General features: G+C 41.6%; 1 protein-coding gene across 1 annotated transcript in view; it reads left to right on the top strand.

The window, feature by feature from the left end:
* LOC137640089 (glycogen debranching enzyme) overlaps positions 1–27442 on the top strand; it is a 225451-nt gene that overhangs the window by 84861 nt on the left and 113148 nt on the right. The window contains 4 exon segments of the mRNA XM_068372548.1: positions 2241–2309; positions 2833–3027; positions 25380–25509; positions 25834–25957. Coding sequence (XP_068228649.1) covers positions 2241–2309; positions 2833–3027; positions 25380–25509; positions 25834–25957 — 518 coding nt within the window.

Genomic DNA, 27442 nt, shown 5'->3' on the forward strand with positions numbered 1-27442 from the left:
ATAGCAGTGAGCTCAGATAATAGGAGCTGTAGCGCACCATGTTTGAGAACTTACCATATTACAATCATCATTTATTGAGGAATATGTTGTCATTGGCTACGTTGAACTGATATTACAGTAGTATTTTAATCCAGGAACTCTTGCATGTTTTGGCGGACCAGCTAAGCTGAAATATTGATTTTGACCAAATGGTCTCTTCACTAAGTGAAGACAGTAGAGGATGTTTGTGTGAAGAACTTCATGGTTGAGCCTTTTTCTTTTGTTTATTTCGCCAATCAAGAGTATTTATGAATTATAAGCTATTATGGTTTTGTAGGTAGTAGGTTGGCCAGGGCACCAGATATCCGTTGAAATACTACCGCTAGAGAGTTATGGGGTGTTTTGACTGGATCCATCCACACTGAATAGTCTGGCCTATTCTTTACAGATTCTCCTGTGTCCTCATACACCGGACAACCCAGATTACCAAACAATTCTTCTTCACTCAAGGGGTTACTGCACTAATTGTTGTGGCCACTTTTCTCTCGGTAAGGGTAGAAGAGAGACTTTAGCTATGGTAAGCAGCTCCTATAGGAGAAGGACACTCCAAAATTAAACCATTGTTCTCTAATCATGGGTAGTGCCATAGCCTCTGTACCATGGTCTTCCACTTTCTTGGGTTTAGTGTTCTCTTGCTTGAGGGTACACCTGAGCACACTATTCTATCTTATTCCTCTTCCTCTTGTTTTGTTAAAGTTTTTTATAGTTTATATAGGTGATATTTATTTTAATGTTGTTACTCTTCTTAAAATATTCTATTTTCCTTTTTTCCTTTCCTCACTGGGCTATTTTCCCTGTTGGAGCCTCTGGGTTTATAGCATTCTGCTTTTCCAACTAGGGTTGTAGCTTAGCTAATAATAATAATAATAATAATAATAACTAGGAAGGGAAAGAGGCCGCTGGCCTACCAAGAGGCGGCAGAGAGAACTAACCCAATCTAGGATTATTTTTTCTGCCAACCCTAGAGTAGACTAACAGTTTCCTTGTCCAGGTATGTAGCCATTGAGGACTCCTGAAATGCCAGAGAGGATCAAACTTGGCAAAGGAACCGAAGTTCCATGGCAAAGGGGAACGAAGTATAACAGGGAGAGGGAGATAAGGGACCTTAGAAATGGTAAGGCGGCAGGAAAGGAAGGCCTAACTATAGTATTAGAGCAATCCAGAGTCATTCCAAGGGATCTACAGTAAGTAGGCACAGAGAACGAATCTTCCAACCATCTGCCACCTAGCCAAGACTAAGGATGATAACCTAGAAGAATGATAAGGCAGCAGGTAAGGAAGGCCTACCTGTCGATATTAGAACAGAATTAGTTTCATTCTAAGGAACCAACAGAATGTAGGCAAAGAGAATGAGTTCCCACAATCAGTGTCCCCTATCAAAAAAGTAAGGCCAAGTAGATGAGAGTGGAAATCTGTCGACCTAGGCCTACTGTGTCCACCCATCTACAACTCCCAAGGGAATCCCTTCATGGAGTCAGTTCCCAACTATGACGCATCAATAGAAAGGGAGGTATGCCAACTTTCACAAGAACCATAAGGTTAAGTGGCAAGAAGGGGAGAGTGGAGACAGAATAATTAGCTAGCCTAGGCCATAGGTTAGGTAAGACAAGCATGCAGTAAAGCAAAAGTCTAACCTAGAATAATAAAACAATTGTAAAAGTATATAAGCAACATACTTCAATAAGGCTAGCTAAGAAATTCATGTAAAACACTGAAGAATTTGAAAATATGAGCAACAGCGGTGGCGAGACAAAAAAAGACGCATCGCAAAAAATGCAAGAGGGAGATGCGAAATTCTCCACCAGATACATTTTCCCCACTTATAGTGGTAAAATGGTAAAAGGTCATTGTCTATTCCCATTCATTGTGTAACTAGAACCAGAGGAGCCATGTGTTCACACATTTTGCTATCTGTGGAATCATTATCCTTGTATGGCTGGGAACCCCTAGGAAAAGAGGAAGTATCATTCCCAACTGGGAGATATTAAAGTCTTACAGTAAATCAAAGGGTCAAATCTTACAGTACATTAATGAGGATTGGTAAGTATTGAAATAATTGTAACATTCCTTTCTACGCTTGTACTGTAGTTATGTGAGGATGCAATTTTTAAATTCTATATTCAAATATTCATTTTATACTTATGAGCTAAATGTGTAATCTTTATAGCATTTTATGATGAATGTCAAATTTTTCATTCTAGATACCAGCGACTTCAACCTGATGGCCCAATGATTGCTGAGGTCTCAGAAGAAAGCCCGTTAGTTCCACCGTAAGTGAAAAGATTTACAAAGTTAACTTCTTTGTAATCCTATTCGTCTAACTTTGTTTAGTACTTTAGTACCTTTCTGTCATTCTAAACACTTCCATCTTGATTTATTTTTCCAGTATCTGTTTGGTACCTTCCTGTCATCTTAAACACAATCATTTAGATTTATTTTGTCTGCCTCCTCCGTGGTGAATAACTTGTGAAATGCATTAGATATTCATGCTTTATTTAAACTAAGGATCTGTATGCAATCTAGGAACACATCTTATATCTGTAAGGCAATTCTATAACTTTTCATTGATAATCATTTTGATAATTTTGATAAGAAAACTTTTAATAATAATAATTTTAATACTTTTAATACCTACATGTACTATACTTTTTTATGATGGATGTTAAGTATCATGGGAACTAGTTTCTGATATGTTAAGAAATATTTTGTTCATAATTTTTCATTTAAGTGCAGGAAGTAGACACCTTGGAAGAAAAGTATTACTTTCTATCAAAATTGTTTTCATATATTCAGATATTTCACTCATTATGGAGAAGACTTACCACTAGAGGAAGAGGAGAGTCTCATGTATGGCCCTAAGAACTGTTTCCTAATGGCTCACAACGGATGGGTTATGGGAGATGATCCTCTGCGTAACTTTGCTGCCTCTGATTCTTTCGTTTACCTGCGTAGAGAGTTGGTTGCTTGGGGTGACAGTGTCAAGCTTAGGTAAGTTTAACCCGCAATGTTATGAAAGTGCTTAATTTGTCCTTTTAAGGGAATTGAAAAACTGTTCATCACCCATAGAAGCTAGATCACACATACCACCTGTTACTTATTTGAACTAGAATCACAAAACATTTCCCTATAAAGTAGCTATGGTTTTGTTGTAATATACTGTACGTTGCTTATATCACAAAAATGGTTTAAAAACCAGTCCTCAATAAGTGTACCTTTGATATCAATTTCTTTAGTTTCTAGTATTCTCTATAGTTACTCAGTCACAGTCTAATGTGGCCAATTTATATAAATTAAGGCAAATATTCAGTCATCCTTCAGTAAAGAGAATTTTGGGTACTCTTATTGGAAATTGTTTTCTTATTTCACTGGTACAGTATGACTTTTCACTTTTTTGTAGCTCTTATTTTCTTTGCCCCCTTATCTGCTGGTATTGCATTCGAGCGTAACATCCGAATCTGAATAAAGAAATCCATGGATGATAAGAAATACTAAATTCTGTGGATGTTAAATAATTTTTATGCTTTATTACTTTTAAATGCATCTTTAGCAACTATAATAGTTACTTTATTTTAAATGTGTGCCAATAATACACTACATCACTGCAATGTACTATGATAAATGTTACAGTTCCTTACAATTTTACACTTGTGCTCATAATATCCCCACCTCTCTCTCTCTCTCTCTCTCTCTCTCTCTCTCTCTCTCTCTCTCTCTCTCTCTCTCTCTCTCTCTCTCTCTCTCTCTCTCTTTCGTCTAAAAGCTTACCTAGGTTAGTTACGCAAATTATGTTTGTACTTTATGTCACTGTTCTTAACAATTATAATTCAAAATAAAGTAAAGTTCAAGAGGCGGAGTGAGACAGACTCTAATCTGTATCTGACAATATGTACATCATTAAGAAGTTTTTACAGAACTCTAAGCACACTTAAGTTACTTGAAAGTCTATGCAATTATCAGTCTAATTCATAGCATAAGTGCTCTTTATCAAACAGTGGTTAAATACAATTATTCTTGGGCGAACAACGGTCAGGGAACGAAGGAATTCTTACTTTACTTTTAATACAGTTTCTTCACTTCTCTGTAAAATTTTTAAGTCCAACAATATCAGAGTAAAAATTCTAAGTACAAAATATCAGAGTATTGATCTTGGTAACAACGTGACTACAGAAAAAGCTTATCTTCTCCTCCTGAGCTCTCAGAACCGACTGATTCATAGGCCGCGGGCGTCGCTGGGCGTGACCCCATGGTTTCCTGAGAAGAAGACCAAATATGGTCGTATTCGTTATGGCAATCCGGATCCATCCGGTAGTCCTTCGCTCTCCTGAGCCGTTGCCCCCCCCCCCCCTCCCCCCAAGGAATCTGCGAAAACAAGGAGAACACAGAAAAAACTCTTCGTTTGCAATTTGACATATAGTTAGACTCTTGTCGCCAGTGGAAGCTGAGAAAGCACACATTCCCAAGCGAGCCAGCGAACTGAGGTCATTCACATGACCTCAAACAGAGATTCACAAACAAGGTATACGTGACATTTACCGTGCAGTACAACACCATACTGTTCAATATAAAATACTGTATTCTAGAACATAATGTACAATAATCCAGTAATAACGATACTGTGCATTAAATTTCTTATAATAATGATGATGATAAAACAGTAATAAAAAAAAAACAAATTCACCATAACATATCCTATCAATGTAATCACTCGCGGTTAGTGATTGCACAACCAGTTTCTCTCTCTCTCTCTCTCTCTCTCTCTCTCTCTCTCTCTCTCTCTCTCTCTCTCTCTCTCTCTCTCATGATTTGCTATAACTTGCGTATTTAATAACACAATTATAATTTTTTTTTAAATTAAGCTCCTTACATACATTATCTAATAGACTGGCATCATAAGTTCCATGACAATTTCTTACAGATACATTTCCATTTAGTTTGAAGGCCAATTCCTGTTGTGGCGAAGTAGGCTAGATGAACTATCAATTAACTGAAAACTCAAAATGGACATATAAACTTACCCGTCATAGGCTACTCACCAGAAACCTAATGGCTTCACTGTATTACATCATCGTGGTAATGTAAACACATTTCCAATGAAATTAATCAAAATAGCCCCAAGTAAATGTGGTATAAAATATTTATGTAACATCTGATATATAAAGTGCTGGGTAAAAATTTACTGTAATACAGTAATAATTTTGCTTGATAGTCGATTTATGGGTGTTTTGAGGTCGTTATCAAGGCTTGAAATTTTACTATCCCAATTAGGAAGTCTTTTGTCTTTTAAAAAGGTATTAATTAAATTCTTACCAATAACTACCCTGTTGAAAAAGATTTCCATCCTTACATCTGACATGATGTCAGAGCTTAGAAGCATGGAAGCCCCTTGATGTTCATATTGCTGATTTACTTATTCTGATGGAGATGGGATAGAGAAGGAAAGAGAATAGAAAGTAATAATCTAGATTAATAGATTTATCAATCACTCGAGGCTCATTTAACAGGTAACTAATCCTAACCCCAAGTAAACTTGTTATCACTTAAGTTTCCGGATTGGATTCCAAACCTTTACCTACTATCTACCTTTTAAAGCTAAAGTCTTACACAATATAATAAATAAAACTGAACTTTCTCATTGACACAAATAAAGATATAACTTAAATTAAGTTTGATCAAATGATTTAACAGTAAATTCATTTTTACAGTACAGCATATCTCTCTAAGTTACCACAGAACTTGATGCCCTGTAAATTTCTAATAAAAGCAGGTTTGTTTTATATAAAGCCTGGTAAAAGCTGACTTCTTAAACCACTGAGTCCCTGTCAACACTACTTTCAAAAGTGTTTTCCAGTCGACCTCTGGGGTCACCAATGTGATGGGTGAAGAGTAGGTTGTGAGTCAAAGGCGAAATGAATGCAACTGAGTAACTTTATTACAGACACGTCAAGTATATATTCACTCTAGGTCCTGGTAAGAAGGTCACAAAATACAAACATGCTATTTCTTGTCAAACCGGCAACCGGTTCTGTTAACAGTTAACAATGAATAGGCAGACAGGTTAATACAAGTTGCTGTCAGTGCGAGGGGAGAGCGAAGATACAAAGGATAATATATACAAAAAAGAGAAATGTTGTTACTATGTACGATCGTGTGACACACGGGTGGTACACTACTTTTGTGTACAGATGCGTCTATAGATGATTGAGGACTCCCTATTTTCAAGAAGTTGGCAAGAAGCCACCCGTTGAGATACTACCACTAGAGAGTTAGGGGGTCCTTTGACTGGCCAGACAGTGCTACATTGGATCCTACTCTCTGGTTACAGTTCACTTTCCCTTTGCCTACACATACACCAAATAGTCTGGCCTATTTTTTACAGATTCTCCTCTGTCCTCATACACCTGACAGCACTGAGATTACTAAACAATTATTCTTCACCCAAGTGTTTACTGCACTATCATTGTCCAGTGGCCACTTTCCTTTTAGGTAAGGATAGAAGAGACTCTTTAGATATTGTAAGCAGCTCTTTTAGGAGGACTCTCCAAAATCAAACCATTGTTTTCTGGCCTTGGGTAGTGTCATAGCCTCTGTACCATGGTCTTCCAATGTCTTGGGTTAAAGTTCTCTTGCTTGAGGGTACACTCGGGAACACCATTCTATCTTATTCCTCTTCCTCTTGTTTTGTTAAAATTTCTATAGTTTATGTAGGTGATAGCCTATTTATTTTCATGTTACTGTTCTTAAAATATTTTCTTTTTCCTGGTTTCCTTTCCTCACTGGGCTATTTTCTCTGTTGGAGCCCCGGGGCATATAGCATTCTGCTTTTCCAAATAGGGTTTTAGCTTAGCAAGTAATAATAATAATAATAATAATAGAAAAATGATTTTTATAGAAACATTGAATCTCATGGTGTTTGAGAACTGTCCATGTTCTTGGAGAATCAGGATGCAGGATAGGAAATCATTACTGTCTTCAGAAAGACAGTAAGCAGCAAATCAGAGAGACTACAAGACAGAATTGATGGATGCTAGCTGAGAAGGTAACCTTCATTCTAATTCTGAAGGTGATGTAAGCGAAGCAGAATTATTATAAGATAGCACAAACCGATAAGGCTCTACTGTGTTCAATAGGCTAAGCAGATAGCTATCATAGACTTGGGAAACTGCCATGATCAGGAAGCTTTAAGTATCTGTAAGCCTTCATGGATTCAATTTACAAAGAGGATAGATACCTTCATGAATCAGTAAAAAAAGAGATGAAATATTTCTCTCAATGTGTGCTGACTCATAGTTTTATCATCTTAAGGGCTAAAAGTAATGAAACTACATAGCTGTTACCTTACAGGAATGTTATTTGGCCAGGTTTATTCTGGTAGCTCTTTGTATAAAACCTCTGATGCATCCCAGGCTCCTGCATTTCCCCCCACTTGAGCCAGTATCCTAATAGTGTCCAGGCACTGTATATTTAGTTTTTGACTGTCCAGTGATTCTCCTACAGAAAGTGTCCACACATGAAACAGCTGGTACACTTTTCAAACCTCTCAGATAAGATGTAGGGATCAATACCTTTAATCTGGCTAATTATCTTTAAACAATGTCATTTGAACTCTCTTCACCCTACATCAGACATTATTCCATATTTGATCAGAGTTTAAATGAGAGGGAAAGGAGTGTATTTCTCCTGTCAAGGGATAAAAATCATACACAATAAGGAATTGGACCTGAAGGAATTGTTCTGACATATTGAGATGGAGTCACCATACTAGCAATTAATCATCTTCATAAGAAGATAATCATAGTTATACATACCCTTTTAACATGATCTTTTTAAAAATTTGGGTAGCCATCATCAGTATTGATGGCATTTTTATATAGGCTTGGATGAAGTAACCCTCACAAGAATATGTCAATCCGCTGAATTATCATTGGTCTCTCAAGACCAGTGCCATCCAGCTTTCAGAATCAGAGTTGTTCCATTGACCAAACCAGTTATTAGATTTGTGACAAATAAATACCAAGTTCTGGGTATGGATGATAGCATTAGTATGGCCTTTTGTTATTTCTGCTTTATATAAATACAGGGGTAAGGATGGGGAAGGTGATGTTTTGTATATGATGTGAGATCTCATCATAAACCCGAAGAGAACAGCAGTGCAAACTCAGTTGCCCAAAAATGTTTTGCCCTCTTTATTGCTGTGCATAAAATTAACTTTAAGATCATCTTACTTTTGTTAAGGAAATTGATTTCTATAACCTTTAGGTCAGAGTTAAAGCAGCTTTACAATATAACTAAGTTTGTGGTATGAATTTAAAGTTTTATCTCTATCTTTTTAATGCAATATGTCTATTGAGTAATCAAGATGTTAATACAGATTGAGGGAGGAATCTTAGATATGAGCTGATTTTCTTGTACTTCATGGAAAAGACCTGATGACTTGGAAATAAAAGCAAGTTTTTCCTATCTAACTACTGTAGTTATTTGGAACAATTTAGAGGTTTTACTGTGCTCCAAATTGAAGTTATTTTTTGTTATTTATGGAATCAATTATCTGATTGGTATTGTACACTTTACTGGTCCTCTGTGCTCTGTAGCGAAGCCAAGCAGCTATTCAAACAAGAGGATGATGATTCTATAAATTCATTAGGGTTAAATCAATACCAAAAAAAGGGATTTTGAAATAGGAAAAATCTATTTTTGGGTGAGATAGCCATGTTGTCCCGATGACAGTTCCTTTTAGGCAGGTTTCTACTTAGGATATTCACCGTGAGTGATATACAAGAGAATTTTACCTGTAGAAGTATCACGGTGTTACGACCCCTGGAACGAATATCCCGAAAGATATCATGTATGTAACAGGGACATGTTTAAAATAACCTCGGCTATCCTTTTCCGAATAGAGTTAACCTTGTCTCAAAGGATATGGGATAGGATTAGATACATGGTGGAGCCGATAAAACTCTGATCCCAGTGTGTTATGTAGACACGGTCGCTGGTTCGCGTATTCCAGCAGTAGCCATTTGTATGCGAGAGGGCCTCACACTGAGAATTGGGAGGGGATGAAAAGTAACGGGCAGGTCCATCTGGACGACATGGCTATCTCGCCCAAAAATAGATTTATCTCTTTTTTTTTTTTTTTGTGGGGGGGGGGGGGTGGGGGGGGGGCCCTTGAGCCATGTCGTCCTAATGGAAGTGTACCATAGAATTGAAAATTCTCAGTTGTGGCATATTGGAGTTTTAACCATATAAGTGTTCTTATAAGTCAACCTCTTTAAAGAAAGGAGATTTAAAATTTTACCATAACCATCATTAAATGATGGATTGTGTTACCATTCCCTAAGTATTTATTTGGGAATACCGATTCACTCTATGAGTGGCCTCTGACAGTTTTTTTTTTTTTTCCAAACTGTATTAGGATAAAATAGTCGTCATCACACCCCCACAAACTGTAACGAATGTACATTCATATGAACTCTTACTGACTAAGAAAATAGTCTGTAGTAGGAGGTTAAAAATTTTAAGGTATACATAGAATCCTTTATTATTTCCAAAGGCAAATAAATGTAAAAAATTGGTTTAACAATACTTACATAATGTTTGCATAAAAGCAAGAGATGTTTATCCCATTAACACCGTAGGGAATAGAAAAATAAAAAAAAAAAACATTCCGTACAGAATAAATAATGTCACCTTAGACTCTTCAATTCAAAATAAACTTAGTTTATCACACATTGCAAAGAACATTTAACCTGCACTATCTATAATGTATGAGTCCCATAATATACAGTCCATAAGAGTCCATCCACAAAACTGATAAGCTGGTATGATTACACTACCAGCTACCATGACAAAGAGTTTAATCTCTTCCAGCTGTCACAAATAATGTTTGAAAAACACTCTTGAACACTTCCACCCAGTATAGGCTTGTAATCCTTCGAAGGACATATACTAGAAAAAGATTAAGGAAGAGGTAACTTTTCTAGAACCATGAACCACTGGAATACTGTCCGGGTCAGACTTTCTGATGAAATGGGCGAGTTTGGACCTCAGTTGTTCAAGGATGGATTAGATCGTTTTGTATCCCCTTTAAGAAGTTGACCACCTTTAAAAGCTTCACTCTTTGACAGGTAAGCTTTAATGCCTTCCACAGGGCATAAAAAAGGATCTTCCTTTAGAGGGATGATTTGCAAAGGCTCCCAACATTTCATGGGGAGCTAATTTTTAGCCAGGAATGCAGGATCTGGATATAAATTAACTTCTCCTGACTCCAAGAATTCAATGTGGCCATCATCCCTTGAGAGTAACACAATCTTGCTGACTCTAGCACCAGTAAAAAGATTGTTTTTTTTATTAATATCCTTCAATAGAGCAGAATGGTTATCTATGGAGGAGGCTAAGTGCAAGACTTCGTCTAAAGACCACAAAATAGATGTGGGTAGAGCATTCGGTTTGTTTAACACAAGCCTCAGGGATCTTGTTGAACAATTCGTTGTTAAGCTCTATGTCAAAAACATAAGTGATAGGTCTTGTTAGGGTCAATTTACATGAGGAAGTAGTTGTATAGGCCGGACCTTGTTTATGGAGTGAGATAAAGAATGATAAGCCGAAGTCCATTGTAATAGAAGCGGGCTTGTGTTTCTTAACAAACTCCACCCATTTCTTCCATGAGGACATATATGGTCTCTTTGTAGTTGAGGACTTGTATTCTTCTATGAATTCAATGCTGTCCTTCAAAACTCATCCTGTCCTTTGAAACTCTGTATTTTCTATTAGCAGCAAGGATGAGAAAATCATGAGTTGAAGGTGCTTCGCTATCCAGGAGGAAGTGAAGACAGTCTCCTGTTGAATGGTTTGAGACAGCACTGGTGTTGGCAGAGGGATCTGACGAGGTTTGAGTTCTAGAACAAAAGGGTACCAATTGCTCTTTGGTTAATTGTGGGACACTAGGACAGCTGTTTCCTTGAAGGTTTGTACTTTGGCAAGAATCTTCTTGAGGAGATGGAACGATGGAAAGAGATAAATGTGAGTCCACTGATTCCAATCCAGTGACATTGCATCTATCCCCACTACTTCTAGGTCTAGATTCGGTGCTACGTAACGGGGAAGCTTCTTGTTGAAGCTCATTACAAAGAGATTGACTTGCAGTTTTGGGACTTGCTCTAGAATGAAAGAAAATTATTTTTTTGCCCAGGGACCATTCTGTTTGCAGAGCCTTGAATCTTGAAAGGGCATCTGCTGTCTCATTGCAAACCTCTTCTAAATGAACTGCTGAGAGATGCCAGTTTCTCCTCTTCGATAAGGAGAGAATGACCAGAATCATGTGATTGGTCTGCTGAGATCCTGAACCCTGTCTGTTGAGGCAGTGGACTACAGTCTTGCTGTCGAGGACTAACCTGATGTGTGATTTCCACTTCAGGTTCAATTTCTTCAGAGAAAGAAACACTGCCATCACTTCCAAAATATTGATATGGAACTGTTGAAATGCGACTGACCACTGACCTGTATCTTCTTAGCAGAGGTATGACCTCCCCAACTCTTGTCCAAGGCATCCATGTGGATTGTCACCGACGAAGGTGGGAACTTCAAGGAACGCATGTCGATAGACTCTTGGCGGTCTGAGCTGTTTGCACAGCGGAACCAAGGTTTTATGGCAATTATCTCTTGGAGCATTTTATGCCTTTCTTCTCCAGACTCTGATGGCATCCTTGAGTCTTGCTTTCAGGATGGTATTTGTAACCGGTGCAAATTGTAGTGAATCCAAGAATCGTTCCTGATGACGTTTGGTGATCGTCTTCGAATGAAGCAGACAGCTGACTAAGCTTGTGATTTTCTTTCTCTTGCCCGGAGGTAGGGAAAGGATATGTGACGTCAAAATACAGTGCAGACCTAGCCACTGGAATTGCTGAGCTGGAGTTAACCTGGACTTCTCGAGGTTGATCTGGAAGCCCAGGTATTGAAGAAACTTCATAACTTCCAGAGCTGCTTCGTTGCAGCCCACACTAACCAATCGTCGAGGTATACCAGCTCCTGAAGACCTTAGTCCCTGAGTTGTTGGACAATGGTCTCGACGAGTTTTGTGAAAATCCTTGAAGCTTTATTGAGCCCAAAGGTCATAGCTTTGAATATGTAGGCCTTTCTTGCCAGTCTGAAACCAAGGTAGGGGGAGAAGTGCCAACCTATTGGAAGATGCCAATAAGCATCGGTAAGATCTATGGAGATGGTGTAGACCCCATGGAGTACTAGGGTCCCGTATTTGTGAGATAGTTAGCATCTGGAACTTGTCATTCTGAATGCACTTGTTTAGAGGGGACAAGTCCAGAATAGTTCAAAGAGTGTTTGAATCTTTCTTTGGCAAGCAAAATAGCCGTCCTTGAAAGTTAATGGATTTTGTACAATGGGTAACTCCCTTTTGGAGGAGATCCTGTACATATTCTTCCCGGAGTGGTGTTGTGGGTTGGAAGAACCTCTTGAACCGGGGTGGTATCTGTCTCCATTTCTAGCCAAGTCATCTTATGACTATGCTATGCGGCCAAGGATCGAACTTCCATTGATTTTTGAAGCTGTGGAGTCTTCCTCCTACCGAAAGCTCCTCATTGTTGTTTTAAAGAATCAGCTCACTTATGGGATCTGCCTCAGTTTCCTTGGCCCTTAGAGTGTCCACCTCTTCCATACTTTTCTTTTCCACTTGTACTTTTCCCCTGAGCTCCAACGGGGTGAAAAGGGCTAGTGACCCACTCATAAATGGGATTGAAAGCTGGGGAATATGTAACGTACTGCTGGGGAACAGTTTACACTGTCTGGGGGATAGAAGCAACTGTGGCAGTCACATCAGAAAATGACTTCTTGCCCTTAAAGGGTCTCCTAGGTTTTTTGCCTTTGGACTGGGGTCCTTTGCCAGGGGTGAATTCCCTCTTAGAGGACATGCCCCATTTCTGCATAAGGCTCTTGTTTTCATGAGCTGCCCTGTCTATGACTTCTTTTACCACCTTTTGGGGAAAAAGATCTTTTCCTCAGATGTTAGAGTCGATCAACTTTTTAGGCTCATGCTTATTAGTTGCAGTTACAAGGCCGTGCTCCCTGCATGCTCTCCTGGGAACAGTCGCATCGCTAAAAATACAATTGGGAGATGCGAAATTCTCCACAAAAAGAAAGATAGTACTCAACTCAACCGATGATGAAGAAGCAGAAGCATATATGTCCCAAAAGTACTGAAAACTTTGAAAAACAATGAAGAGAAACTCCCAAGCGTGCAACAATATGGCGGTTGCTGGAAGGAATGGAGAACCAGCGACCGTATTTACATAACACACTGGGATCGGAGTTATAACGGCTCACCCACATATCCAATCCTATCCCATATCCTTCAAGACAAGGTTAACTCTATTCAGGGAAGGATAGCCGTGGTTGTTTTAAACAAGTTCCTGTTGCATACACGATATCTTTTGGGATATTTGTTACGGGGTCATAACCCTGTGATACCTCTACAGGTAAAATTCTCTGGTATATCACTCACAGTAAATATCCCAAGTAAAAAGCTTGAACCCAAAAAAGCAATGTACCTCAACAGATTGATTAATTAGGGCTGACGTTTCCCTATATTGATAGAAATCATTATTTTGTGGTACAATATTTAGTCATTCAGGAGTGAAGACATTTGTCTAAGATATCCAAGGTTCTTTTTTTCAGAACATTTAAAGCATAGAATATTGTATTTGTTCCGACACAGATACAAACCTTCGGTATTTATAGGGTATTACTTTTGGCAACGCTGAAAATCAGCCAAGACAATTTTAGTGAGGGATAATTACCCCATCCGCTAGTTAGCGGGAGGGGGTTGGGGTAGAATAGCTACCCCGCTCACTCACACCTGTCAGTTGAGTAACCACTTTTACTTTTGGCTCCGTTAAACAAACTGCCTTGACTTTTATTACTTTTTCTTTTTCTTTTGTGTGTGTCGGTGTGTATATGGTTGTTGTTCCGCTATGCGGACATTTCCAGGGATTGAAGGTCGCCGCTATGGCACCTTCATGTCGTCCGTAGAGACGGACCCACACCCTTTATGCCCGGCTTGCCGAGGAACTCAGTGTTCGCGGGACAACACCTGTTCCGAGTGTAGGGAGTGGCCTGCCTCCCAGTGGGAGAGGTTTGCGCGTAATAAGAAGTCTAGACGTGAATCTTCGCTTTCGGGGTCTTCCTCAAAATCGAAGAAATCGCGGGCTTCTGCTTCCTCTATGCCCAAATCTCTTCCCGAAGCTAATCCTCGACCAGGCCCTTCCAGGGTACGGTCGAGCAGTAGCGCAGGGCTTGTGACTCCAGGTCAACCCTGTGGGATAGACGAGGATGGCAGCTCCCCTAGTGAGTCGGCTCCTTCTCTTCCCCCAGGGAGCGCCTGTTCTTTCCCAGACCTTGGGTCTGGTTCCGACGCTGAGGAGTTAGCTAACCCACCAGGGGCGTTGGCAGGGCTCTCTCCAAGGCAAGCTTCCCCTTCGGGAGAACATATCTCTCGTTCACGAGAGAAGGTTGCCTCTGTGCTTCGGCAATCTCCTTACGCTTTAGGTTCTCCTCCAATGGCGAAAAGAAAACCCTGTTATAAGCGTAGTTCTCCTTCGGGCGAACTTTCCTCCCCTGCGGAGGATTTATCTGTTGACCTTAATCAGTCTCCCCCTGGGCGGAGTCTGTTGTACGTAGAGTAGAGGGGTGGGTAACCCCTCTCCAACCTGGGCGTTCTCCTCCTCGTGCTGCGAGGAGAAGTCTTGTTGAACATGCTGGTTCTCCTCACGTTGACCCTTCGGGGTCTCGTGACGATCACCCTTTGGGCTGGCGTGATCGTGAGCCTTTGGGCTCTCGTCATGTTGATCCTGCGGGTTCTCATGACAGCAGGAGTCCTTCGGGTCTCTGTCGCGCTGAACCTTCGGGCTCTCGCGACTTGAAACCTTTGGGTTTCTCTTACGCTGAACCCTCGGGGTCTCGCGACTTGAAACCTTTGGGTTTCTCTTACGCTGAACCCTCGGGCTCTCCTGCGACTTGAAACCTTTGGGTTTCGCGTACGCTGAACCCTCGGGTTCTCGTAACAACGGTAACGTTGAACCTCCGTTGGCGCGCACGGCCAAATTGGCACTCACGGCCAAATTGGCGCGCACGACCGACTTGGCGCGCATGACCGACTTGGCGCGCACGACCGTCTTGCCGCGCACGACCGTCTTGGCGCGCACGATCGTCTTGGTGCGCACGACCGTCTTGGTGCGCACGACCGTCTTGGCGCACGCAAACGAAATGGCGATCATGGCACACGGGTTCATCCTTTGGCGCGCCATATGCACGAACATCCTGTTGCTCGCCATGCGCGCGAACACCCTGTTGCGAGCCATACGCGCGAACAACACACTGCGCACCATGCGCGCGAGCAACCCTATGAGCGCCAGGTGCGCGAACAACCTCATGCGCTCCAGGAGCGCGAAGAAGCTGTGCGCAAGAGAGCACGACCATCTTGGCGCTCACATTCAGTCTCTCGAGCCCCTTAGGCCTCAACAGAGACAACAGTCGCCTGTGCGACCGACCCCAGACCCTATCCCTAAGGGTAGGCCTGTGCTGATCTTGCCTGTAGGGAAGCCTTCATCAGATAAGATGGTTAGTAAACCTGCCCAGGTTCCTAAACCCAGGGAGCAGTCCTTTCCTAAGGACCTTCCCCTTAGTTTCTCAGGAGCCCTTGACCCCCCCGTGGCTTAGCACCTTATTCAGTGTAATGCGCCAAGCCATGAAGGGAGTCGTTCCCCACTCCCAGTCCTTAGGTGATACACCTAGGATTCCCTTGTTGCCTCCTTTCTTCCCAGGGGCCTCTCCTCCCTCCAATCCTAGGAGGAGGTCGGAAGTTCCCGCACAGGCGGGTCTTTCAGGCAAGGGGAGATGATCATCCCCTCGCAAAAGACCTCTGGAGGAGATTAGGCATGAACCTAATTGTAGCCCCCTGCAGTTCAAGATGCCACAGGCCAGGCCAAAGGGGGAAAAGGAAAAGGATTCGTCCTTCGCCCCCCAAGGAGGATAGGGTTACTTCCTATGGAGACTCCTTCCGTTCTTTACCGGTCGAGATAGTGTCTGAGGAGGCACGACCTGCGACCAGACGGAATTACCTCCGTACAGCAATGGATTTACATTCCACCCATAAGCCGACGGAGTCCTCTAGGCCCTTGGGGACAGAGGACCTCCGGCCTCGTAGGAGGGAACCGAAGGATTTGTTCACCATCCCCAAATCCTCGGCCAGGCTTCATTCCTCGCTGTCTCCCAGGCAGCCGGAAGCGAGCATCTCCCCGGTAGTCTCCCTATCCCCAGTCTATACAGTTGACGACCTCGACCCACGCCGGGCTCCTATGGATGAGAGCTCGGATGTGGAAGGGCAGAGCGATCTCGAGGACAACACTCTGCTAGCAGTCGCTAGCCCTAAGCTTACAGAGGATTAGAGGAAGGAGTCGGAACACGCCTTCTGGCAGGTTCTAGCCTGCATCCGTTCCATCAGTGGACTTCCAGATCCATCGGCAGCCCCACTAGATGGAAAAGAAACGGTCCTTGACCAGTTCTATGGCACTCAGAAACCTCATAGGACCAGTGCAGCTTTGCCCTGGTCAAAGGGGTTGAAGAGAGCCAAACAGAAGGCAGTGTCCCTGGCAACTGGGTCCACCTCTTCTCTCCACTCCAACTCGTCCTCCAAGCTCCTACCTCCTCCGTATGTGTTTCAGAAGAGGTACTACGAGATCCTCAGGGAATCTCTTCCAACGCTGCCTCTCGACCACTCTATAGAGGCACTCTCGAAGGCCATCCCCTTCAAGAAACTTATGGGACTTCCAGTCTCCTTTTCGGCCTCTGAGATCCTAAACCTGGAAAAGGTGGCGAAGTAAGCCATGCAGGCTACTTCGTGGCTGGATTTCTGGCTAGGATCCCTAGGACAACTGATGCAGTCTAAAGACCGGGAGTCCTCCAGGAAGTTTTTGGAGACTTTCCTATTGTCTGGCACTCGAGCCATTGAGTTCCTCTCCCTTCAGGTAGTGAACCTTTGGGCCAACACTATCCTGAAGAGGAGAGATGCCGTCATAGGGAAGCTCTATAGACATCTCCCTCAGGCGGAAGTAGCGAGTCTGAGAAATGCTCCATTTGAGGGCAATTCTTTGTTCCATCCCGAGGATTTCGAACGGGTGGCAGAGAGATGGAGGAAGTCCAGTCAGTACTCCCTCATCTAAAAGGTCTTAACAGCTAGACCTTACCCCTTTCAGCCAGCGGAAAGCGCAGCAAAACCCGCAGCCGAAAAGGGCTAGAGACCCAAAACAGCAGGGTAAAAAGGGTGCAAAGCAGGCCTTTCACAGCAAAATGTCGTCTCGTGGAGGAAAGGGTAAGAAGAGATCTGGCCGAGGCCGGTCCCAATAAGACAGGCAATCCTCCCATTTGCCCACCTGTGAGGGGATGCCTGCAAAGCCGCTGGCAGAGGTGGCTTCACCACGGGGCCGAACCCTGGACGGTCGAGGTGATTCGTTGAGGGTATCGTATCCCGTTCACGCTCTCTCTCCCTCCACTGACTCGAGTGCCAATTCCATTGAACTCCTGTGCGAAAGGATCCGCACAGGAGTTTGCCCTCAGGGCAGAAGTCCAGTCCATGTTGGAGAAGGACGTTCTCCAGGAGGCCCTCGACGGGTCCCCAGGCTTCTACAGTCGACTCTTTCTTGTGAAAAAGGCGTCTGGAGACTGGAGACCAGTCATCGACCTCTCGGCCCTGAACAGGTTTGTCGAATAGACACCTTTCAGGATGGAGACGGCCGACACAGTCAGACAAGCGATGACCCGAGGACTTCATGTGCACTCTAGATCTGAAGGACGCATACTTCCAGATCCCAATTCACCCGTCTTCCAGGAAGAATCTCAGATTCATGTTCAATCGGAAGCATTACCAGTTCAGGGTGCTGTGTTTTGGTCTTTCCACAGCATCACAGGTATTCATGAGAGTATTCGCCCTAGTATCATCTTGGGCTCACATAGTCGGCATCCGTCTCCCAAGATACTTGGACGACTGGCTGATTCTGGCAGACTCGGAGTCGGCCATTCTCCGCCACCGAGATGAGCTTCTAAGGTTTTGCCAGGATCTGGTGAACGTGGTAAACCTCGAGAAGTCCAACTGCTCCCCTCTCAAGAACTGGTATACCTAGGCATGCGATTAGATACCCTAAGGCACAAAGCGTTTCCATCAGACGAAAGGATCCAGAGACTGAGGGAAATAGCACAGGTCTTCCTCAGTCGGGAAGAGCTCCCGACGCAGTATTTGCTTTGTGGCGGGATGTTGCAAAACAACCCCCACACCCTTGAATCACTCTAACTGACAATAGTCTCCTCTGCACAAACTTTCCCCTTACATTATCAACTGGACTCTTGGACAGAAGGGAAATGAAAACAAACCATACCCTTAATACTATATTTCTTAAAACTAAAACCAAAAATTCTGCATTCAAAATAAGCTTAACATAATTACACTTAAAACTAATCATAAACTTAACACAAAATAATATAATATATAATAACCAAAATTACCATTCATATAAACCCCCAAAAAACCCTAACAAACTTAAAATTACACCACACACCAACACCAAAATTTGTATGTTTATATATGATGACACCAACACTATCGCCACACACAAGCCAGACTGTCTTTACGGCACACTAACACAGCTCTGTATTCAACAGTTCACTGGGTGGCAATTTGCCACAACTACTTCCCTGATTGGGGTCGTGGTTATTATTAGCATCATCATCATCAACAGCAATCTGAATTTCATTTGGTCTGGGTCATCAACAATTGTATAAATCAGAGTGGTCGTATCAAGTTCCTTATTACAAGCCAAGTCGTCATCAATCAATTTCACAAAAAAATCTCTCTCAAAGGAGTAAGTCTCACCAAGGAGGAATTACGGCCTGAAAGAATAAAAAAAGAAAAACACTTACAAACACTCTTGGCTAACTAAACTATTGCACTATAATAAAAGATAAATAATAAATGGTTCCTATCATTCACAATCACGACAAATAAATATAAACAAAACTGTACTTACTCAAAAAAATAATTAATCACATCCCCGCTGGTCGAAAAAATAATAATGATAATCCAGCATTCAAAGGACACACAGTACTGATGCTTGCTGCAGTCAAATCAAAATAAGCATTCACCCAAGACATTCACCACTGTCGTAAACTAACTAAAACATAAACAAACAATCTCATTTATACCAACAGTCTTTCTCACAACAAACAATCGGTACACTAACTACCCATCTCTCTCTCTCTCTCTCTCTCTCTCTCTCTCTCTCTCTCTCTCTCTCTCTCTCTCTCTCTCGATTTGGCAAATGAAAAATAAAAATAAAACAAAAATTAATCCTCCACATTCCTCCCCCCTTACTTTGCCAAATCCTTCTCACACAACACTTACATTATTTTTTCATTACCTAGTCGCGGTCGGGAACGGGACCTCTACTCCGAGTAACTGGGCCTTCATACACTCTCTCATTCATTTCTTCCTTATCACAATCATTTGCTACATTAACACTATTCCTATCTAAATCCCTATCATCTAATATATCATGTACAATCCTATCTACCTCGTTTTCATCTGGCCCTAAAATTACACTCATTTCTGTAAACAGTTCCTCCATTTCATCAAAAACATTCTCAACTTTAGCAAAAGATTCATGCTACTTATCATTCTCCTATCTCTCATTCTCACATTCGTCATCCTTTCTTTTACATCATCTAAGGAAAAACCACACACACTATAGGTATCATTCATACTCAGCCATGATTCATCTGTATTAATACATTTATCTTCAACACTCACCTGTACATTTACACCCTTGAAATGCATATTCGGATTCCTACCTATACCTATAAATTTCCCTTGCACTTTCTCCTCACTTAAAACTTTCAAACGCCTCTTTTCCTATATTCAACTAACACTAATTGTTTACTTTCTAGCCGTAACTTCTCATGCATCTAGGTTCATACTTACTCATTTCTAACCAATTATTCATCCCATTCTCACGAACATTGATCCTATCCCTCCCACACACACAGGAGGACTCACCCATCTGAACCCTCTTACTCTCTAGTTTCCCGAACATCCTGGCTGACCTAATCCCTTCTTCCTACATACTCTAGCTACATGCGCATCTACACCACATTCAGTACACTTACCCCGCAGCTCCTTGCACATTCTAGCATAATGATCATCCTTACCACAATTACCACAAATCACATTCATACGATTACTACAACATCCATTCGCTATGTGCCCAGTCATACCACACCGATAAAATTTTACCCCTTTCTCTTTCTTGCATTCGCTAATTCTATGCCCTACCTCACCACATCCAAAACAAGCACCTAGAGCCCATCTACATTCATTCTTCTTATGACCCTCCTTTCCACACCTATAACACTTTTCATCACGGACACGACTATCTGACATACCTCGATGCGCACTCACACTCCTATCCCTATTGGGCCAATTACCCTGCCTAAATCCACCATTTGCTTGCACGGTTCTTCCGTTACTTGCCCTAACACTCCTATCTATTACCTGATCAGCTATCCTCCATGGCCCTCTCAAAATTGCATCCTTCTAACTACCAAATTCTATTACACTTTCTTCCATTCCAGTTCTTGCACTCACAGATTTACTTTCTTTCATGCACCTATGTAACTCATAATCCTCAACTATCTCAAGTATATCATCCCATGTCATGCTCTCTTGCATCCACCTCATTTTCTCCTTGCGTTTCAAATTAATAAATTCACACACATTCTCAGGTATGGTCGCCAAAAACTTCCTCATTAACTCCTTATTCTCATTTATACCTTCATCCCCATACTTCTTCTTAGCTAAAGTTTCCAACCTACATACATACATTGATATTGCTTCTCCTACATCCATCCGTGCTTCATCAAAATCATTCTTACGCTTATACCTAACACTCCCTTTCATACGTTTCACCTGCTCAATTATTCTCTTTTTCACACTTTCATAATCAACATCCTCTACACCCATTATCACACCATACATCGTCAACAAATACCCAGTTAAATATTCTCCTAACTCCCTAGCCCAAACTCTCTTACTATCACCATACTTATCCTGACAATACCTCTCATACTCCCTAAAAAAATCATACACATCCCTACTACTATGCTCATTGAACCTTTCACACCTCGGTACCTCTCTCATAAACACTGTCTTACAAACTTTAACTTCATTCTCACTATCTTCACTGCCTACTCCCTTGTTGCCTTCTTCCTCGTTTGAATATAATGAACCCACTTCAACACTTAAATTCCTATCCTTAACCATTCCATTCTTACCCTTTTTCTTACTTACCACTTTCACCCATTCACGATCATCCACACTCTCTTACTGACCTTTCTTCTTTTCCCTCTTCTCATTACTTTTACCTTTCCTTTCATCTTTCTTCTCACCTTTCTGTTCATCCTTACTATACCTAGTCCCTTTAGCTTCACTATCACTATTAATATCACTATCACTTCCTTTCCCATTATCACCTACCTTAGCCTTCTCTTCCACTATCAACCCTTTACCCGAAGCTGAGGACACTCCTCCGACTGCACCTTCACCCATGTACATTTTCATCATTCCCATTACCTGCCCCATCATAGCTTCCATGCGTTCCTCATTCTCACGCATCCTTATCTCAACACCCTCTTCCACTCTCTCTACAGTTCCCTGAATTTCCCTCAGTTTCCTATGCATCTCCTCATTCTCACACCTTAACCGTTTATTCTCTTGCAACAACTTCTCCTCTCACTCCTTATTCAGGTGCAATTCCTCCCTTAATACCTTTAATTGCTCTTCCTTAATCCTAATTCTGTCCTTCGTCCAACAGTCCAGCTTCCAATCCCACCTCGGCAGTCCCCTGTTCGGGTGCCAAAATAATGTGGTGGGATGTTGCAAAACAACACCCACACCCTTGAATCACTTTAGCTGACAATAGTCTCCTCTGCACAAACTTTCCCCTTACGTTATCAACTGGACTCTTAGACAGAAGGGAAATGAAAACAAACCATACCCTTAATACTATATTTCTTAAATCTAAGACCAAAAATTCTGCATTCAAAATAAGCTTAACATAAAAAACATTCACAACCAAAATAATTACACTTAAAACTAATCATAAACTTAACACAAAATTCAAATGACACACAGTACTGACGCTTGCTGCAGTAAAATCAAAATAAGCATTCACCCAAGACATTCATCACTGTCGTAAACTAACTAAAACATAAACAAACAATCTCATTTATACCAACAGTCTTTCTAACAACAAACAATCGGTACACTAACTACCCATCTCTCTCTCTCTCTCTCTCTCTCTCTCTCTCTCTCTCTCTCTCTCTCTCTCTCTCTCGATTTGGCAAACAAAAAATAAAAATAGAACTAAAATTAATCCTCCACAGCTTCGCCTTCTTGGTCACCTCTCTTCCCTGACCCGACTGGTCCCCAATAGTTGCCTCAGGATGAGTTCCCTCCAGTGGCAACTAAAATCCCAGTGGAACCAACACTCTGATTCCTGGGATCACCTAGTCCGCATAGGGCTAGAGGAACAGTCGGACCTCAGGTGGTGGCTGGCGGAGCCGAACCTCTGCAAAGGAGTTGATCTTCTCATCTCTCCCCCGGAATTGATGCTTTTTTCGGATGCATCGAAAGAAGGGGGGGGGGGGGCTCACATGCTGCACCATTACATCTCTGGCTAATGGTCCGAATCAGAAAGGTACCAGCACATAAATCTCTTAGAGATGAGGGCAGTCCTTCTGGCCCTCAAAGAGTTCCACCAGGTCCTAGCGGGGCACTCCGTGGTGCTGATGAGCGACAACACCACAGTAGTAGCTTATCTAAGCAAACAGGGTGGTACCTTTTTGCAGCAGCTGTGCCATCTTGCAGTAGAGATACTCAGATGGGCAGAGGACAACTCGGTGACTCTATCAGCTCGCTTCAGTGCTAGCAGACAAGCTGAGCAGAGCGATTCAGATAGTTGGCACCGAGTGGACTTTGAATCCTCTGATAGCCAACAAAGTCCTGACTTTGTGGGGTTCCCCGACTGTGGATCTGTTCGCAACGGCCCTGAATATCAGACTCCCATTGTACTGCTCCCCAGTCCCGGATCCCCAAGTTCTTTTGCAAGATGCTTTTCAACAACGGTGGATAAACCTGGACGCTTACGCGTTTCCCCCATTCTGTCTGATGAGAAAAGTCCTCAACCCGGTACGAGCAAGCAACAACTTGCAAATGACCCTCATAGCTCCGCTATGGCATCACGCAGAATGGTTCCCGGACCTTCTGCATCTCCTCACGGAGATCCCGAGGGAGCTTCCTCCACAGCACGACCTCCTTAAACAACCACATGCCAACATCTTCCACAGAGCTGTAGCCTCACTTCGACTTCACGCCTGGAGACTATCCAGCACCTCCCCACACAGAGAGGTTTTTCGCAACCGGTTGCGAAAAGAATGGCTGGACACCTCAGGAGATCCACAGAGGCAGTCTACCAGGCGAAGTGGTCAGTTTTCTGTGGTTGGTGTCGTTGAAGGGGTATCTCTCCCCTCGATGCTTCCGTTCCAACTATAGCGGAGTTTCTTGTATACCTTCGGAAAGAAATGCTTCTCTCGGTCTCGGCAGTCAAAGGCTACCGCTCAGCCTTGAGTCTCGCCTTTAGACAGAAAGGAGTCGATATTTCCTCCTTGTTGGAACTTTCTTTGCTCATACGCAGTTACAAGCTTACTTGTCCCCAGGCAGAGCTAAGACCTCCCCCTTGGAACGTGGTTCGAGTCCTCAGGTCTCTGAAGGGCTTCCCCTATGAACCACTACGCCAGGCCTCAGATCGCCACCTCACATGGAAGATGGTGTTCCTGCTCGCTCTGGCTTCGGCCAAGAGAGTCAGCGAACTTCATGGTCTATCTGCTAATGTCTCCCACTCTAGGAGATGGGGGGAAGTAATCCTTAACTACGTCCCTGAGTTTGTAGCTAAGACTCAAAATCCAGGTGTGCCGGATTCCAGGTTCGGCCCATTTCGGATAGAGAGTCTTCGTTCTGTAACCAAAGATCCAGACCAACTGTTACTATGTCCAGTAGGGAGTCTGAGGTGTTACTTAAAAAGAACAGCAAAAGCTCGCCCCCGTGGACGAGCACTTTTTGTCAGCACGGGGAAGGTCAAGAGGAGGGTCACGAGGAATACTTATTTCCTCCTGGATAAGGAAAGTAATCGAATATCCAGATCCTCCTCTGTCCAACCGACCCAGAGCTCATGACGTCAGAGGCATTGCAACGTCTGTGGCGTTCAAGAAGAATTTTTCTGTGGTACATGTATTGCAAGCAGGCGTGTGGAAGCGTCAGATGACCTTCACAGCCCACTACCTGAAAGACGTAACCCACAGGAGCATGGAAACCTTCTCCATTGGTCCTGTGGTGGCCGCACAACAAGTGATCTAATGCCTCAGGCTCCTTGATGGACAAGTAGCAGAGGGTTGAGGGCTGAGGTTACCCGGGTTAGTCTAGGGTAAATGAAAAGAATATCTGGCTCACTTCTTTCTTTCTCCTTCTTCCCCACTGGGGAAATAGCTCCGCAAGACCGAAGCATAGCTGATCTCACCCCTCTGCAGGTAAGAATAATTTCTCTTGTGCATCCTGAGTATGAATGAATACTTTGTTACATCACCAATACCTCTTGAGGGAGGACATTGGATATATCTTAGAATCCTCGAGTTCCTACGTGAAGACAAGCCACGAGTCTCTCTCACACAAGCTTCTGCAGGCCGCTATCAGTGAGTTACCTTGTAACTGCTTTGATTTTAGCGAGGGTAGGGTTCCTACTAATTAGATCAAAATTAATTAGAAGGAACCCCTGGTCATGACCAAAGCCAGTTGGTAGAACTTCCTCCCTCCTAAGAGTAAGTCACCCTATAAATAGCGAAGGTTTGTATCTGTCGGAACAAATAACAAATTTGGAAATAATTTGTATTTTTCCTAACATACAAACCTGGGGCTATTTTACAAATTGGCCCGCCACCCTGTCCCCGTAGAAGTCCTGCCAGAAAGCAAAAGTGGTTACTCAACCGACAGGTGTGAGTGAGTGAGGTAGCTAGTCTACCCCAACCCCCTCCCGCTAACGATGGGGTAATTATCCCTCACTAAAATTGTCTTGGCTGGTTTTCAGCGTTGCCGAAAGTAATACCCTATAAATAGCTCCAGGTTTGTATGTTAGGAAAAATACAAATTATTTCCAAATTTGTTATTTTTTTACCTATTCTAACAGGTATGGTGACAAACCTGAAGATTGTCCTTTCTTATGGGATCATATGAGACACTATTGTGAATACACAGCCCGAATTTTCCATGGTATTCGATTGGACAACTGTCATTCAACACCTATCCATGTAGCTGAGGTAAGAAGGAATTTATATCTTAAGTTGGTGTCTTTTCTTATTAATTAGTTGCCTTATTAGAATGTTTTTAACCTTCATTATTTATAATGTGTTAGCTGATGTACGCTGAACTGTTCTAAAGAAAGTTTGAAATTGTAGCTCTTATGTAAGCATTCTGTTAGTGATATATCTTTAGCAGATAGAGTTAAAAGTAAAAGTAATTTCCATAGAATTTTTTTCTTGTACTGTAATTTCCTTGTTTTCTGCACAAGATATTATTCCCATTAATTTTGTGTTTACACATGCCACATGCATACCCTTTTACAATTGACCTTTCTTTCACAGTACATGCTAGATGCAGCAAGAAAAGTGAGGCCTGATTTATATGTTATTGCAGAACTTTTCACCAATTCAGATTTGACGGATAATGTATTTGTTAATCGTCTCGGAATCAATTCATTAATTCGAGGTATGTATTTGAATTTAAATTTTTTTCTGTGCAAATACTATTAATACAAATTACTTGAACTGATAGCATAAATTTTTCATGGTGATAAGTATGATTGATAAAAACGAGACATTGAGATTCAACTCTTGAAAAGTAAGCCAGATTTCATGTCAAGTCAATTATATTGAGATTTGAGGTGAGCGTGAAAATATCAATATAAATCTATCATAATTCTGAAATGAAAATTGAAATATGATAATTTAACTGCCCTCTGATCTAGGGATGAGAAATGAGAATTTTAGTTGTGGGCATCTTTTTGGCAAACCCAGCTTGACCCAACCTTATAACTTATGTAAAAAAAAAACATTGTCACCAGAAATATGCAGAGGTATTGGTGCTTGCTCTAAACGAATAGTTATGGTGTGGATGTAATAAAGCATTAAAGATGAGATGATATAACAAATGAGGTGTTAAGTTGATGGGTTCCTTTAAAATTAGACTTGCTGTATTGTAACACTTTTTTTCTCTGAAACTTATTTTTTTTTTTATTCAACCAGGTAAAAGGAAATGATACATAAGTATATATATATATATATATATATATATATATATATATATATATATATATATATATATATATATATATATATATATATTATGTATATATATATATATATATATATATATATATATATATATATATATATATATATATTAATGCCTCACAATATGAAATTAATTTATTTTGAAGGGGCTTTCCTACCATGATTTTTTCGCATAATGAGTCGCCTTTTACATGTGAATTGCAGAATTCTTTCCAAGCCCTACCAGAACACTACATTAGATTTTATAATAAGGCTAAACTGTACTAAACACAATGAAATACAACTGTTTGGATCATTCAATACATAACCTAACCATTCATAACCTGTAAATGAAATGTATAATTAGAACAGACAGTACAGACGGGCGGCAGAGGAGGATGACAAACGACAGAAAACATTTAACAAGTGGCAGAAAACATAAACACTTAGATTTAAAAAACACATTAATAAATGGCAGAAAATATTAAAACTTAACTTTACGATGCACATTAACAAATGACAGAAAATATTAACACTTAACTTTATGGTAAACATGAAATTAATTTTTTTTTTACTTTTTCTAATTTTGTATAATTTTTACTTTTTGTATTTTTTTCTTTTTTCATCCCTTTGAGCTTCCCTTGGCCTACTTGTATGGAAGGTCTCTTTAATAAATAACTATCCAAGGAAGCTTGTTTCTGCCTGGTTTTTAAACTGTTCCTGAACTGACTCAGGCACACGTCATAACACTGCTCAAGAATACGACCTGTGTAAAACTTTTCTGGGTCTCTATTTTCTACAAGAGCTGCCATTTTTGTTAGGTGCTAGGCCCTCCTTAATTTCTGCTGTTGTCAGAGGGTCATCCTCTTCCTCCTCGCCACTAGAGAACTATTCCTGAATGATGTTCTGTTGCATGGCCTCC

This window comes from Palaemon carinicauda, chromosome 4, assembly GCF_036898095.1.
Source record: "Palaemon carinicauda isolate YSFRI2023 chromosome 4, ASM3689809v2, whole genome shotgun sequence".
NCBI lineage: Eukaryota > Metazoa > Arthropoda > Malacostraca > Decapoda > Palaemonidae > Palaemon > Palaemon carinicauda.